At 41.3% G+C, this 16,117-nt stretch overlaps 1 protein-coding gene across 11 annotated transcripts in view; it reads left to right on the top strand.

The window, feature by feature from the left end:
* The window catches only part of elna (elastin a), a 229,937-nt gene that overhangs the window by 27,727 nt on the left and 186,093 nt on the right, over window positions 1-16,117 (top strand). For all 11 annotated transcript variants that reach the window (XM_059655517.1, XM_059655511.1, XM_059655521.1 and 8 more), the window contains exon 3: window positions 8,854-8,931. In XM_059655517.1, coding sequence (XP_059511500.1) covers window positions 8,854-8,931 — 78 coding nt within the window. The remainder of the gene's footprint in view (window positions 1-8,853; window positions 8,932-16,117) is intronic.

Below are 16,117 nucleotides of genomic sequence, written 5' to 3'. Positions count from 1 at the left end.
TTTTAAGTTGTGTTCTCAAATTACTCCAGTGCCTATTTTCACCTTTCTCATCCTCCTTGAATCTTTGGTACAAATATCAGAGCATATGGCCAATCTTCTCTCCCCTCAATCACGCTCATTAATTAAACATTAAATTCTGATTTTTTTTATTGAATCCAATTAGACCATCTGCTGTGATGGGATTCAAACCCTGGTCCCTGGAGCGTTATGTGCCTGTCTGACTAACTAGTCTAAGAAACCACACACTGATGATAATGAGATAGTAGGAACTGCAGATGCTTGAGAATCTGCGATGACAAGGTGTAGAGCTGGATGAACACAGCAGGCCTGGCAGCATCAGAAGAGCAGGTAAGCTGACGTTTCAGGTTCGGACCTGAAGACGGGTCCAGACCCGAAACATCAACTTTCCTGCTCCTCTGACGCTGCTTGGCCTGCTGTGTTCATCCAGCTCTAAACCTTGTTATCTTATAGTCTAATGATAATGGTTCGGATTTTGTATACTAAAACGATTGAGCTTTGGTAAGTATTGTAAACACTTCTAATGCTAAAATAGGTTAGCCGATTCATATTGCACTTCGCTTAAGGTCAGATATACATCAAAATAAGAAACTGATTTCATTCCTGTTTCCTCCACTCAACAGTATCCACCCTCTCTTTAAGTTTTCATACATAAAATCCCTAGTGTGGAAACAGGCCCTTCGGCCCAACAAGTCCACACTGACCCTTGGAGCATCCCAACCAGACTCACCCTGTCCCTGTAAACCATGCATTTCCCATGACTTATCCACCTAACCAACATCCTTGGACCCAATGGGAAAGACACAGCAGGTTCATCTAATACACAGTATTGAAAGTCTGCAAATAGTGAATATTTTTTATTAATTCTTCATTATCAGCGCGTACGGACAGAAAACAAATATAAATTAGAAAGTGCTCGATACATACTACTTTTTCCTGTGGAACCGGCTTCATCATAGTGGATGATCATTTCTTCTGCATTCAAAACGTTGTTCATGAGCCCCCCCCCGGTCCCCGCGCGCGCGCGCCAACCGCCCGTCCCCGCGAGCCGCGCGCGCGCCAACCGCCTGTGTTCGCCACCCCCATCTTGCCTGCTGCTTCTTGTTTGATCGTTATTTTGATGCTATATTCACGCGGTTTGAAGAAATTGCGGGTCAACAAAAGTTCACCTTTCACTGCTACTTTTTTGTGTCTACGTCCCAGAACCAGCTAGCTGTCGATGAGGTGGTAGGAGGATCATAGTCACAGTGGGATAGATCTATCCTGATTATAGTGTCAAACAGACTCTTCAGTCCAACCAGTCCACCCCACCATAACCCCAATCTAAACTAGTCCCACCTAACTGCTGTTGGCCCATATTCCTACAAACCTTTCATATTCATACACATGATGTCTTTTAAACATCACTTCCTCTGGTGGTTCATTCCACACGTAAACCGGTCTGTATAAAAACGTTACCCCTCATGTTTCTTTCTTCTGTCACCTCGATATATGCCCCTTAGTTTTAAATTCCACACCTTAGGGCAGCATGGTGGCTCAGTGGTTAGCACAGCAGTTCATTTCCAGTCTCAGGTGATTGTTTGCACATTCTCCCTGTGTCTGCGTGGGTTTCGTCTGGGTGCTCCAGTTTCCTCCCACAGTCCAAAGATGTGCGGGTTAGGTGGATTGGCTATGCTAAATTGCCCATAGTGTCTAGGGTGGGGAATGCAGGAATAGGGTGGGAAATACAAGGATTGGGTAGGGGGTGGGTCTGGATGGGATGCTCTTCCGAGGGTCAGAGTGGACCTGATGGGCCAAATGGCAAGCTTCCACACTGTAGGGATTCTATGAAAAGACCTTTGCTATTCACTATATTCAAGCCCCTCATGATTTTATAAATCTCTGTAAGGTCACCTCTCAACCTCCTTCTTTCCAGTGAGAAAAAAATCTCAGCCTTTCCAGGTATTTTTTTTACAACTCAAACCTTCCATTCCCAGCAGCAGCCTGGTGAATCTTTTCTGAACCCTCTCCAGTTTAATAATATCTTTCCAACAGCAGGAAGACTGGAATAGCATACAGTATTCAACAAGAGGCCTCACCAACCTCCTGTCCAACCTCAATATGACATCTCAACACTTACACAAAGGACTGAGCAGTGAAGGCAAGAATGCTAAACGGCCTCTTAAACACCCTGATGCAAATTTCAAAGTACTGTATGCCTGAACTCATCGGCCTCTCTGTTCTACAACTCTGACCAGGACTTTACCATTAATTGTATAAATCCTGCTCTTGTTTTACCAAAACACAATACCTCGCATTTATTGAAATTAAACGCCATCTGCCACTCCTCAGCCCACTGACCCAATTGAGCAAGATCTCTTAGTAATCTTAGATAACTTTCTTCACTGTCCACGATACCACTAACTTTGGTGTCATCTGCAAACTTTCGATGACTCCTAAATTCCCATCCAAATTATTCATGTAATTGACAAATAAAAGTGGACGCAGTACTGATCCCGGTGGAACACCACTGGCCACAGGCCTCCAATTCAAGAACAACGCTCTACCACCACCTTCTGTCTCCTACCGTGAAGGCAATATTGCATGCAATTGACAAGCTCACCCTGAATCCCATGTGATCTAACTTTTACTAATTAGTCTGCTAAGCAGAACCTTATCAAAGGTTTTGCTGAAGTCCAAGTAAATAACTTCTACCGCTCTGCCCTCATCAATTTTTTTTGGGTTACTTCCTCAAAAAACTCAATCAGGTTTGTGAGACACAATTTTTCTTGCCCAAACCCATGTTGGCTATCCCTAATCATTCCATGTCTCAAATGCATGCAAATCCTATCCTTCAGAATTACCTCCAACAACTTACCACCAATGTCAAATTCATAGTTTCCAGGCTTCTCCCTACAGCTTTTCTGATTTGCCACTCTCCAGCCCTCTGACACCTCACCTGTGGGGCTATAGATGATACAAGTATTTCTGTTAGGTGCCCATCAATTTCCTTCCTAATGTCCCAAAATATCCTGGATATCCTTGATTAGGTCCCAGAAATTTACCCACCTTTATGTTTTCTAAGATCTTCAGCATGCCCCCTTCTGTAAGTGAAGTGTGTTCAAAATATCAATTTTTATATTTCACTGAGTTCTCTAGCTTTGATTTTTTTTTTCCACAGTAAAAATTGATACAAAATATTCATTCTCCCAGTTCCTGAGGTTCAACACAAAAACAACCTCGTTGATCTTTAAAGGGCCCTACTCTCTCACTAGATGCTCTTCTGTTCTTAATACTTGTAGAATTGCTTTGAACTATCCTTAACTGTGTTGAATATATTCCAGGAAGTTTTTCTTCATCAGATAGGTGCTCATTCGATTTAGCCAATCCATAAGTAGATTGTAGCCGCTAGTGACCACTGCATTCCTCTTATTACATATGTGTCTAATTTCCCAATTTATGCCTTGCCTTACATTGCCATCACTGTTTGGTCGCTATAAAACACTCCTACCAATGCTTCCTGAGATAACAAGGTGTAGAGCTGGATGAATGCAGCAGGCCAAGCAGCATCAGAGGAGCAGAAAAGCTGATGTTTCAGGCCTGGACCATTCTTCAGAAATGCTTTTACATTGTGCTGTTCTGCTTGAAGAAGCTCTCTCACTAACACACAGATTCACCAGCCAAATTCCTTTGAATTGTTGACTTGCTTTCCTAAATGTTGAATATCCTTTAATATTAAAATCTCAGTATTTGTCACCCCATAGTCACCTCTCTAATGGGAATAAATCATACTACTTTTTGTTAAACTAGTGCCATCAACTCACTTATTTCATTACAAATACTGCATGAATTCAGATAGAAAACTTTTAATTTTACCTTTTTGACACAATTCTGTAATCTTGCCCTTGTTGAATTCTAGGACTTGTTTCTGCTGCTTTTTATTTTCAGATACTGCATTTCCACTTGCCAAAAATCAGTTTTGTTTTCATTTTGTCTGAATTTATTACCAGGTTCCAATGCTTGTGACAAACTGGTTTAAACCTTCTCAAAGCAGCCTAGTAAATCCCCTTGCTAGGCTTGCAAAGTGGCCTCAAATAAAGTACTAGTAAATTGGACAGGATTAGCAAGAATTTCAGCTGCTGAAGTCACTGTCAATATGATGTGGAGCCAGAGGAATACAGCAGGCCAGGCAGCTTCAGAGGAGCAGGAAAGTCAATGTTTCAGATTTACAGACTTCACATCCTGATGAAGGGCGTAAATCCAAAGCATGACTTTCCTGTTCCCCTGATGCTGCCTGACCTGCTGTGTTCCTCCAGCTCCACACTGTAATAACTACTAGTAAGTTGTAACCCACCTGCCCCAGAAATCTGAAGCACTCCCTCCTGCACCAGTTTTCCAGTTACTTGTTCTTATTTCTATTATGCCTATTTCTTTAGTCACTAGCACATGGTATTAGGAGTAGTCTTGAGTTATTGCCTGCCTCCCTAAATTTTACATTCAGGACTTCATGCCACTTTCTGCCTGTCAATGTCAATATGGACCATGACCTTTATAGTTCTTCATCCTCAACCAAAAAAATGTGTGGTAGCTGCTTTGTGACACCCTCGACCCTGATACCAGGGAAGAATAAGCCACTCTAGAGTAATTTTAACAGTCACAGGAACTGCTATCTGTCCATTTAACTATCACAGGACCTACCAATATAGTCCCTTCCACTCTCCTTCTGTCTCATCTGTGCAGCAAGCCACTTGTGATGTCATAAGCTTAACAAATTACATTCTCTGATGAGCCATTGCCCTCACCAGCATCTTAAATGAAACATCAGTTACTGAGTCTCTATTGTATCTGTCTGCTGTTAAAGTTATAGAACCCCTGCAGCATCAAGCAGGCCATTTAGCCCATCAAATCCACACCGACCTTCCAAAGAGCGTCCCACCCAGACCCATGCCATACACTATACCTGTAACCCTGCATTCACCATGGTTAATTCACCTGACCTACACATCCCTGGACTCTATGGGCAATTTAGCATGACCAATCCACCTGACCTGCATATTTTCAGACTGTGGGAGGAAACCAGAGCACCTGGAGAAAACCTACACAGACACAAAGAGAATGTGCAAACTCTATGAGGACAGTCACTGGTATCAAACCTGGGTCCCCAGTACTGTGAGGAGACTGCCCAGAAGTCATCCATTCCCTCTGCCTGGCTGGTTTTCATCTATAGTGTGACTGCTAATTGCATACAGTTCTGGTCACAGCATTATAAGAAGGATGTGGAAGCTTTGGAAAGGGTGCAGAGGAGATTTACTAGGATGTTGCCTGGTATGGAGGGAAGGTCTTACGAGGAAAGGCTGAGGGACTTGAGGCTGTTTTCGTTAGAGAGAAGAAGGTTGAGAGGTGACTTAATTGAGACATATAAGATAATCAGAGGGTTAGATAAGGTGGATAGGGAGAGCCTTTTTCCTAGGATGGTGACGGCGAGGACGAGGGGACATAGCTTTAAACTGAGGGGTGAAAGATATAGGACAGATGTCAGAGGTAGTTTCTTTACTCAGAGGAGTAAGGATATGGAACGCTTTGCCTCCAATGGTAGTAGATTTGCCAACTTTAAGTACATTTAGGTTGTCATTGGACAAGCATACGGATGTACGTGGAATAGTGTAGGTTAGATGAGCTTCAGATTGGTATGTCAGGTCGGCACAACATCAAGGGCTGAAGGGCCTGAACTGTGCTGTGATGTTCTATGTTCTATGTACTATGCTAAATATGTTACCACAGAGTTCTCTGCTTCCCAGACACCACAGTGAGTCCAGCTGCCACTTGAGCTGTTATGGAAGCAATTTTCATAAACATGATCATCTCTCAAAATGCTAATATGCTTCTGTGATTGTTGGGGGGAGTAAGGGAGTTCTCCTTTAGAATTCCAATAACCCGCCTCACTGCATTAGAAACCAAGGAATAACCTCCCTGATTATTCTGAGCATTGTCCGACATTCTAATAGGTTCTTAGCAATTGTTCTATTGCTACTGTTCCATCATCCATTTCCATTATTGCTACAGTTTTATTGACAGACTTCTTAGACATCCCTAACTATTACTGCTGATTTATGTTTCAACATCACGCTATTTGCGTTTATATGCTCTGTCTTATGGTAGTGGAAGCATAGTGACTTTATTTAATCAACTTATCCTCTACACTATTATTTTTGTTAACAGACAGCTTCACCATATGACCAGACCTTTTCCATTTCTCAACTTTCCTTGAATGTTTACAAGTATAGATTTGTTGCCTACTCGCTTTCCAAGTGGTATATTGAACCTATTTGCTAGAACAGCACTATCCCTTATATTAGAAATTTTATGGTTTGATTTAGTAAGTAATGGGATACTGTTTATAAAATGAGAGATTAAGAACTGCCGATTCTGGAGCCAGAGATAAGTGTGGAGCTAGAGGAGCACAGCAGGCCAGGCAGCATCAGAGGAGCAGGGGTGAAGGGTCCCGACCTGAAACGTCAACTTGCCTGCTCTGATGCTGCCTGCCCCACTGTTTTTAAAATGTTCCTTTATTATTATTTCCCTCACATTCTCCAATATCTCTCCTAATTTTATTGATCAAAATTATAGTCAAAACATAAGTTATTTCTCACCAGCAAGTTGTGTGAATTCAATGGGTGGCATGCCAGCCCAGTGGGTAGCTCTGCTGCCTCATAGTGCCAGGAACCCAGGTTTTATTCCACCCTCAGGCAACTGTCAGTGTGAAGTTTACACATTTTTCCTGGTTTCTGCCACGTGCTCTGGTTTTCTCCCATAGTCCAAATATGTGCAGGTTGGGTGGATTGGCCATGCTAAACTGCCCATTGTGCCCACGGATATGTAAATTAGGTGGATTAGCCATGGGAAATGTAGGGTTACAGGGAAAGAGTAAGAGGATGGGTCTGGGTAGGATGCTCTTCAGAGGGTCAGTGTTGACTTTTTGGACCGTATGGCCTCTTTCCGCACTGGGGATTTTATGAAAGAGCTGCTAATGCTGGGAATCTGATACAAACAGAAATTGCTGGAGAATTCAGCAGGCCTGGCAGCATCTGTGGATTGAAAGCAGAGTTAACATTTTGAGTCCAGTGACCCTTTTGCAGATTTCAAGCATCCGCAGTTCTTCACTTTAAATTCCGAGTCTGTTGTGGCCAGTAGAGGTATGGTATAAGGAGCATTCTCCACTGTCAACCCCACCAACTTGGTCAGAACAATAGCTAGATCAAAACAAAGTAGGTCTCAATTCATTGTCAAATTATTAGTTCCTTCTTTGCTTAAAAAAACTCTTTCTTCAGATCATGCTAGCCAAATGATTTTCTGTTTTGAAGACCTGTTTCCCATTTCTATCCACCCTTGCCAGCTTCACTTCATGTAATTTCAGTTGCAACTTCTGTATTTCTTTTGTAGTTTGAGGTGCTTTGCAAAAGAGATAGGATTAAATGGTGAATTTTATGACTAGTTTAAACCTTTGGAAATCTCAGCACCTGTGTTTACATACAGATTCAAAATCCTGCAAAGAGCCTGCAATTTTGTTCTGATTTTTGGTCAATGCCAGTTTTTTTTAAAAGAAGGTGAAATCTTAAATAACAGTTATTTACTGAAATAACAGTTATTTACTGAAAGAATGAAGCTGCAAGATTCCATTGTTTAGAGCAAAACAAAACTGCTGAAAACAAGGAATCAAAGTAGTCACCATATGTCTGTTATTAATCTCAGTAAAAAATCCTTCAATATTTCAGCTTCCTGGAAGGAATTTTAGCCTCTCTTCTGGGATTTGACCTTTTTTCTTCTTTATTCATTCACGGGATGAAGGTGTCGCTGGTTAGGCAGGATTTATTGCCCATTCCTAATAGCGCAGTGGGCAGTTAAGAGTCAACCACATTTGCCGTGAGTCTGGATTCATAGCAAGGATTTTCAACAAAAAAGGTATACATCTGCAGAACCTGCTCAACTCTGCTAACAACGGTCTGGATGTTTTAATCCACCAGTGTTATCTTCCAGTAATAGAAACACTCACAGCAGCAAAATATTATCCACTCGGAACTTCTAAATCTTCATCAACTTGCCTGTACTGATAGAAATCATTATCTGAGCTCTAACGTCTCTGTGTTCTTTTATATGATTTCACCTACCTTTAGTTATCTCCCAGATTTAGTTTTTAATCTTAGTTCCTTTAGAAACTGGAAATGACAGTTTCTCAATTTTCTTTGCGGTTCTCGTATTCAATAGGTCCATCTTTACAACTACAAACTTTGAAACGACAGTTTCTAGCACACGAGACATATCCAAGCTAAGACTGAAAAGGACTTTTTGCTGGAGTTTTGCTAATGGTGGATGAGAAATGAAGGTGAGGATAGCATACAGTTTGGAGGTATGATGAAATGGTCTTGGTAATGGTACATAATTAAGGAAGAAGCTCAACCCAGTTTTCAGCCATAGGCTGAGGATGTTCATTTGCTGACTGATATGTCAAATAAGGATGTTTTCTGCAATCAGGACCAAAGAATGTTGGTCTGAACTGGATAAAATCATTTCAGTTTTGCCACATTAACTATGGGAAATGGTTCCTCAACTTGTGAATAATGTTGGACGGTAAGTTGAAAAGACCAGGAGCAGACTTTGGATCACTTGAGGAGGCAGGGAAACAAGGTTAGCTGCAATTATTGTCTAAGTAGTTCCTGACCTTTCTCAATCTACTTAGTCTGAGCAACAACAATGAAAATATGATTACTGCTAAGTTGTCCCTAAAATGCCTATGTGATTGGAAGCCTTAGCTGTGACCTGTAATTAATTACTAATTTTTATTCTGTCTTTGGATTGTAGGGCTGCAAGCTCCTGGACCTGGAATTTTACAACAACAAATTGCTGCTGCATCTAAAGCAGCCAAACTTGCAGGAAAAGGTAATATATTTGCATCCTGCATTGTATAGTGACTCAATGATAAACTGTTATTAGATATGTCAATAAAATTAGAAATGTCTCAGCATGATAGAGGATGAAGTAGGGAAAGAATTTTGGATTATACAGCATTTCCATGACCATGGAGGATCTCGAAGTATCTTTTTGAAGTGTAGCCTTTTGCAGAAATGTAGACAACATAGCCAGGCATTTGTGCCAAGCAAGGTGTCACAATTGTCAATGAGGTAGTCAATCAGATTATTTTAGTGATATTAATTGAGTGTCACCTCACCAAGGATAAATCTGTGCTTTTCAAACAATGCCAAAGGATAATTTGTCTACCTGAGAAATTAACTCTGTTTCGTGCCCTATTCAAAGATAGCACTTGCAAGCATATATTGTTCCTTCTATTATATTGTGGCATAAGCAGACATTTTTACCTAGGCTATCCAGTATGGGACTTGAACTGACAGCTTTCCGACTCAGAGACAAAAGCGCCGCCATGGAGTCAAGGCCGACAAGTGCTGAATTTATGAACCGATAATATCAAATGCTCCCCTTCCTCTAGCATTGCCCTTCTTTCCTTCAAAACTACTTTACTTATACATGTCTTGATTGAGAGCCCCTTCATGTGAAACAATTTCCTGTTCCTTTAGTGACCTCTCCCAACAATATTTCTTTGCATTGTATCAATCTGGCTGCATTTAGTCCACAGAAATAACAATTTGCATTTACTGGTACTTTTAGCACAATAAAATGTCCTAAATATGCGTGAGAGTTGGGCTATCAATCAAATCTTGCCACAAATGAGGAGATATTAGATCAAGAAAAGATTAATAAATGAGGTAGGTCTTGGGAAATGTCTTAATAGAGGAGCGAAGCACTGAGAAGTAGTAGGAGAGGAGATAACTGCAGAACTTGCAGCCTACACAGCTGAAAGCATGGCCACCAATAGCAGACTAATGAAAATTGTGGATGCACGATGGGGAAATAGTTGAAAATGGGCAGAATTACGGCCATTTCCCAGCTGAGGTTTCCCAGCATGTTACAGCTCTGAGCAGAATACCTCAAACTATTAAGCTTCTGGATGAGAGAGAATGAACAAGCTCCTCTTGGTTTTTCAATAGCCCCTTCCCCTCAGTTGGTCACAACAAATTTAATTATAAAAGGATCTTCTCCCTTTTGGATACTTTTCTGTCATAATGAAATCAACTTTTAAAAGATGCGCAGTTTAACAAAATGAGTGAGTTTATTAATTACTTAATGAAAGAAGTAGTAGAAACATGACACACACACACACCCAGATTTGAAATAAAGGTGAGTCCTAAAGATAAAATTTTTTAAAAAAATCAATTTCTAAATTGTTTGTGAAGAGCAGGTAGTTGAACATTGCAGCTGCTGTGATGGATCTTACCAAAAGTGTTCAACTATCAATCGATTTCAAGGTTCTTTTGAAAATTTTTTGTCTTGGCTACTTTTGCCAGTGCCTGACTAGCAAATTTCAGAATGAGAGTCTTTTACTGAAAACACAGATATGTTTAAATGACTTTTCAGAGGTAACTATCAGAGCACATTAGTCCACACAATAAGCCATCAGGCCACATAGACAGTGATAATGGGAACTGCAGATGCTGGAGAATCCAAGATAATAAAATGTGAGGCTGGATGAACACAGCAGGCCCAGCAGCATCTCAGGAGCACAAAAGCTGACGTTTCGGGCCTAGACCCTTCATCAGAGAGGGGGATGGGGTGAGGGTTCTGGAATAAATAGGGAGAGAGGGGGAGGCGGACCGAAGATGGAGAGAAAAGAAGATAGGTGGAGTGGAGAGTATAGGTGGGGAGGTAGGGAGGGGATAGGTCAGTCCAGGGAAGACAGACAGGTCAAGGAGGTGGGATGAGGTTAGTAGGTAGGAGATGGAGGTGCGGCTTGGGGTGGGAGGAAGGGATGGGTGAGAGGAAGAACAGGTTAGGGAGGCAGAGACAGGTTGGACTAGTTTTGGGATGCAGTGGGTGGAGGGGAAGAGCTGGGCTGGTTGTGTGGTGCATTGGGGGGAGGGGACGAACTGGGCTGGTTTTGGGATGCATTGGGGGAAGGGGAGATTTTGAAGCTGGTGAAGTCCACATTGATACCATTGGGCTGCAGGGTTCCCCAGCGGAATATGAGTTGCTGTTGCTACACAGGTCAGGATTGAAGCTTACTTTTAATTCCTATTCCTCTGTATTGTTGAAAAGGTGAAAGTGCACTTGTATTTTTCACTCAAAATGTTGTTTGTTTTATCATCTGAAATACTACCAGCAGATTCAAATTCAGCTTGTAACATATTTTTCTCTTTGAAGCTTCCTTAACACCTTGTCAGGTGTGATGTTCCAGAGTGAGTGTCTGTCTGTGTATGTGCCTGTCTCTCTTTCTCCCTAGGCAGCCACTAAATTGCATCTTGATCAATCTTTGGCTGTGTGTCTTTGACAAAAATAAAACATATGTTGTAATTTATGTTCAATACGACCATTGGTGATCTGGAGTTCTGATTCTTCACACTTACCCCACATGACAAATTGAAGTGAGATTCATTATCAGCTCATTACAAAATGGAGAAATGAGGAAGAAAAACAAAAAAGATCATAAAACAACAGTCACATTGGTTCCCCTAGCCTTTGTTAATTATCTAAAATCACATTGGTTTCATGGCACTTTGGGTGATTTTTAAGCAGAATGTTGTAAGGAGCAAAGTCCAATGGAACAGCGTAACCATCCAGCTCTTAACTTTAGTCAAAAAGAAAAAGGAGGCACATGCGAGGTTCAAGAAACAGAGGACAGTCAGAGCCCTCGAAGAAAACAAAGGTGGCAGAAAAGAACTAAAACAAAGAATTTTGAGGATTCAAAGGGGCCATAAAATATTTTTGACAAAAAAATTAAGGAAAATCCCAAGGTATTTTATACATAAAGAGCAAGAAGGTAACTGGAGAAAGGGTAGATCAGTTCAAGGACAAAGAAAGAAATTTATGCATGGAGGAAGTGGGTAAGGTCCTTAACAAATACCTCACATCTGTATTTGCAAAGGAGAAGGACGTGGTGGATAGTGAGTCTTGAAAGGGGTATGTTGGATATTCTAGAGCGTGTCAATATAAAAAAAGAGATGTTGAGTGTTTTGAAAAGCATTAAGGTAGACAAGTTCCCAGGACCTGATGGGATCAATCCCAGAATGCTGAGGGAGGCAGGCAATGAAATTGCTGGGGCCTTGTATGAAATATCTGTATCTTCTTTAGTCACAGGAGAGATCCCAGTTGTTCCTTTGTTTAAGAAGAGCAACAGGGGATAATCCGGGAAATTACATGCTGGTGGGCCTTAAGTCAGTGGTAGGGAAATTGTCGGAGAAGATACTTAGCATGGATTTACTCACTTTTGGAAAAATATGAACTTTTTAGCGATGGGCAGCATGGCTTTCTGCGAGGAAGGTCATACCTCACAAACTTGATTGAGTTTTTTTGATGAAGTGACAATTATGATTGAAGGCTGGGTGGTAATGGTACGTTGATGTCTCCATGGATTTTAGCAAAGCCTTTGACAACGTCCCCCATGGCAGGCTATACAAAAGATGAAGTCACATGGGATTTGCAGTAAGGTGGTAAGATGGATTCAGAACTAGCTTACAATAGAATACACAGAATAGGAGTGGGAGTTTTTCTGACTGGAAATCTGTGACCAATTAGTGTTCCACAGGACCACTGTTGTTTGAAACTTATATAAATGATTTGAAGGAGAATGTAGGTGATCTGATTAGTAACTTTGTAGATGACACAAAGATTCGGGGAACTACAGATCGTGACAAGGATTGTCAGAGGATACAGGAGGATGTAGATAGGTTGGAGACTTGTGTGGAGAAATAGCAGGTGGAGTTTAAGCCACACAAATGCAAGGTGATGTATTTTGGAAGATCTAATGCAGGAGTGAAGTACACAGTAAATGACAGAATTAGTAATACCAACATACAGAAGGATCCGGGCATACAGATGTACTTTCCCTGAAAGTGGCAATACAAGTGTATAAGGTGGTCAAGAAGGCATACAGCATGCTTGCCTTCATTGGTCAGGGCATAGAATATCAAAATTGGCAAATCATGTTGCAGTTGTATAGAACTTTAGTTTGGCCACATTTAGAATATTGCATACAGTTCTGCTTGCCACTGTGCCAGAAGAACGCAGAGGCTTTGGAGAGGGGACAGAAAAGGTTTACCAGAATGTTGCCAGTTTTTAAGGGTATTAGCTATGAGGAGAAGATTGGACAAACTTGGTTTGTTTTTATTGACTGTTGAAAGGTGACTGGTGACCTAACAGAAATTTTAAAAATTGCGAAAGGCTTGGATAGAATGCACGGCCAGAGTCTGTTCCTGGGATAGAAATGTCAATTACTCGACTTAGATTTTATTATCACGTGTACTCAAGTACAGAAGTTAAACAGTAAGGTGAAAACTGTAAAATGTCACCACACAGTATCTTAAGTACAGAGGTACCTATGTATGAAAACCTTGGGTATAAAGTAGTAAGAGAAACAGAGTTTAAATAGTTAAGCATTACCTTCATACAATAAGTAGAAAAATAAATAAATAAGGTAATAGTTAACATTAAAGTTATTCTTAATCCTAACTAGAAACGTTGAGGAATTAAGTTTAAAAATGCAGCAGTCTTTGAGTTCTCCACTTACCTTGCTCTCTGTAGACCTCAGCTGCCTGTTCTCACTGCAGCCACAGATACCACGGGGACCCCCATTATCACTCGCTCTTCAAGCGTTGGGCTGTGAAGCCATTGCTGTTGCTGCTGAAGCTGCCACGCCCCAGTCTCCACCTGGTCCTCTGGGACATGTCTGGCAGGACCAAGTGGCACGTCAAGAGACCGCCACGGTCAGCCAAGAGACCAAAATGATACCATGACAAGCCATGAAGAGACCAGGCTGTAACACTGCCACGAGCTGCTGTCAGACCAGGCTGAGACACCACTATGCTGAGAGACTGTCACAGGCCACCTAGAGACCATGCTGGGCCAAGAGACTGCCATGTGCCACTGAGAGACCAGGCTGAGAAACCACCACAGGCGCTTTGCCAGATCTATGCTGACGCCTGGAGTGAAGAAAGGAAACACTAACAGAAGGGAAAAGAGGAAAATAAAGAGAAAGAAAGAGATGGAGCAAGTAAGGTCTGCCTGAAGCTTTGGCTGAAGCTCTACCATCTCATAAGTTTAAGGTAAAAGGGGGTAAGTTTAAAGGAGATGTGAGAGGAGTGTTGTTTATACAGAGGTGACAAGTGCCTGGAATATGCTGCGAGAGGAGGTGGTGGAGGCAATGTTTATGAGACATTTTAATAGATATAGGCAGAGAATGGAGGGACGTGGACCGCGTAGAGGCACAAGGTTTGTGTCAGTGTAGCCTTGGTGGGCCGAAGGGCCTGTTCCTGTGCCATTCTATTCTTTATTCTGATTCCTGTTCTTTGTCCTTTTGTGGAAACATTCAATAGTTTTAAGTCAGGGTGAAGCATGGTCTCTATGTGCCCATTTCATGCATCTATTTTATTGTTTCAGAGTGAGTAATAAACCGAGAGTTTTATTCTCTACTGTGGATTACCATTTCTGATATCTGTTCAGTTTTTCTGGAGAAGTACCAAATTGGTCTCTACATTCTGGGTTCATCTTCCTGAAGGAGAACAGCCCCTACCCCAATGTCACTCATATTGAGGGATGTTTCTGTAACTGAACGTTTGTTACCAGTAGGGTTCTGCATGGCTCTGTGCTGGAATGCTTGCTGTTTATGGCTCACATAAATGATTTGGGCCTAAATTCATGTGGTATGACCAAGAAGCCTGTCAATAATGTGGAAATTGGTAGAGTTGTAAATAGAAGGATAGCTCTAAATTTGAGAAGGTTGGGCTAGTTGGATGGGCACCGTAATGGCATGTAGAGTGAGCTACTTTATTTGGAAAGGGCTAACAATGTAAAGAAGCCAACTATGAATGGTAGGACTGTGGAAAATACTGAAAATCAGATGCATATCCACAGATCCCTGTAGTAGCAGAACACGTAGGTAAGGTGGTTAAGAAGACATATGGGATGCTTGACTTTATTAAATGATGCATAGAATACAAAAGTAGGGCGGTTATTTTGGAACGGTATACAACATTGGTTGGAGTCCAGCATGTAGCTCTGGTTGCCACATCAAAGCAAGGATGTGGTTGCACTGGAGAGAGTACAGAGGAGATTTTCCAGGATTCTGCCTTCTGGAGTGTTTGCGCTATGATGAAAGATTGGATAGACTGGGGCTCCGCGGTTTTCCTTGAAGCAGCAAAGGTTGCAAGAGGGCTGAATAGAGGTGTATAAGATTATGAAATACGTGGATAACGTGAATAGGAAGGAACTTTTTCCATCAGTAAAGTTGTAAATCAGCAGAGTACATAGATTTAAAGTAAGAGGAAACTTGAAGACAATCTTTTTCACTCAGTTATGTGTAGTCTAGAGTTCACTATCTGAAAGTGGGCTGAGTCAAAAATTTTCGTAACATTTAAGCAATTTTCAATATTCCCTTGAATTGCCATAGCCTCAAGAGTTCTGGGTGAAAAGCTGAAAAATGGGATTCATGCAGTCAGTTTGTAGACTATCAAAGACAATAGTGTGGAGAATCAGCAATCTATAAGGACCTAGGAGCCTATCATCGCTTCTTTATATATCTGGTTAAAGTTTGGAGTTGCAAGTGCGGACTTGCTTATTAAAATGGTCTTCTGTTTTATGAAAGCTGTTTGGCATCTTACATCTGTTGCACTTTTGTTCTTTCCAGTTTTGTTTCAGTGGGGAGTGCTACTGCTTACAATTTTGTAGCCTGTGTGTTTTTGTACATTAGGAAGTTGCCTAGTGTGATGTAAGTTGTATGATTTTATGTATGTTTTGGTATAATTTAGTTCGGATGTTTGAATTTTGAACAAGTGGCACATCAGCTCTTTTATGTCTAAAAGGGGGTAATGATTATTTTGTAATTTATTCCTATAACCATGGGGATTTTTTTTAAAGTTAGACTGAGCTGCTGGGAGCTAATAGAATTTTGTGAACAAACAAAATAACCAGTTTTCGGATTGGTTGTCGGTTTGAAAGGTGAAGGATTGATACTTTTTATCTGATTGGGGGAACTCCCTTAAGCTGTTTAGTTTAGAAGTTG

The sequence above is a fragment of the Stegostoma tigrinum genome, chromosome 27 (genome assembly GCF_030684315.1).
Source record: "Stegostoma tigrinum isolate sSteTig4 chromosome 27, sSteTig4.hap1, whole genome shotgun sequence".
Classification (NCBI taxonomy): Eukaryota; Metazoa; Chordata; class Chondrichthyes; order Orectolobiformes; family Stegostomatidae; genus Stegostoma; species Stegostoma tigrinum.
Note: the sequence above shows the minus strand (reverse complement) of the source record. Positions and strands in the feature narration are given on the sequence as shown.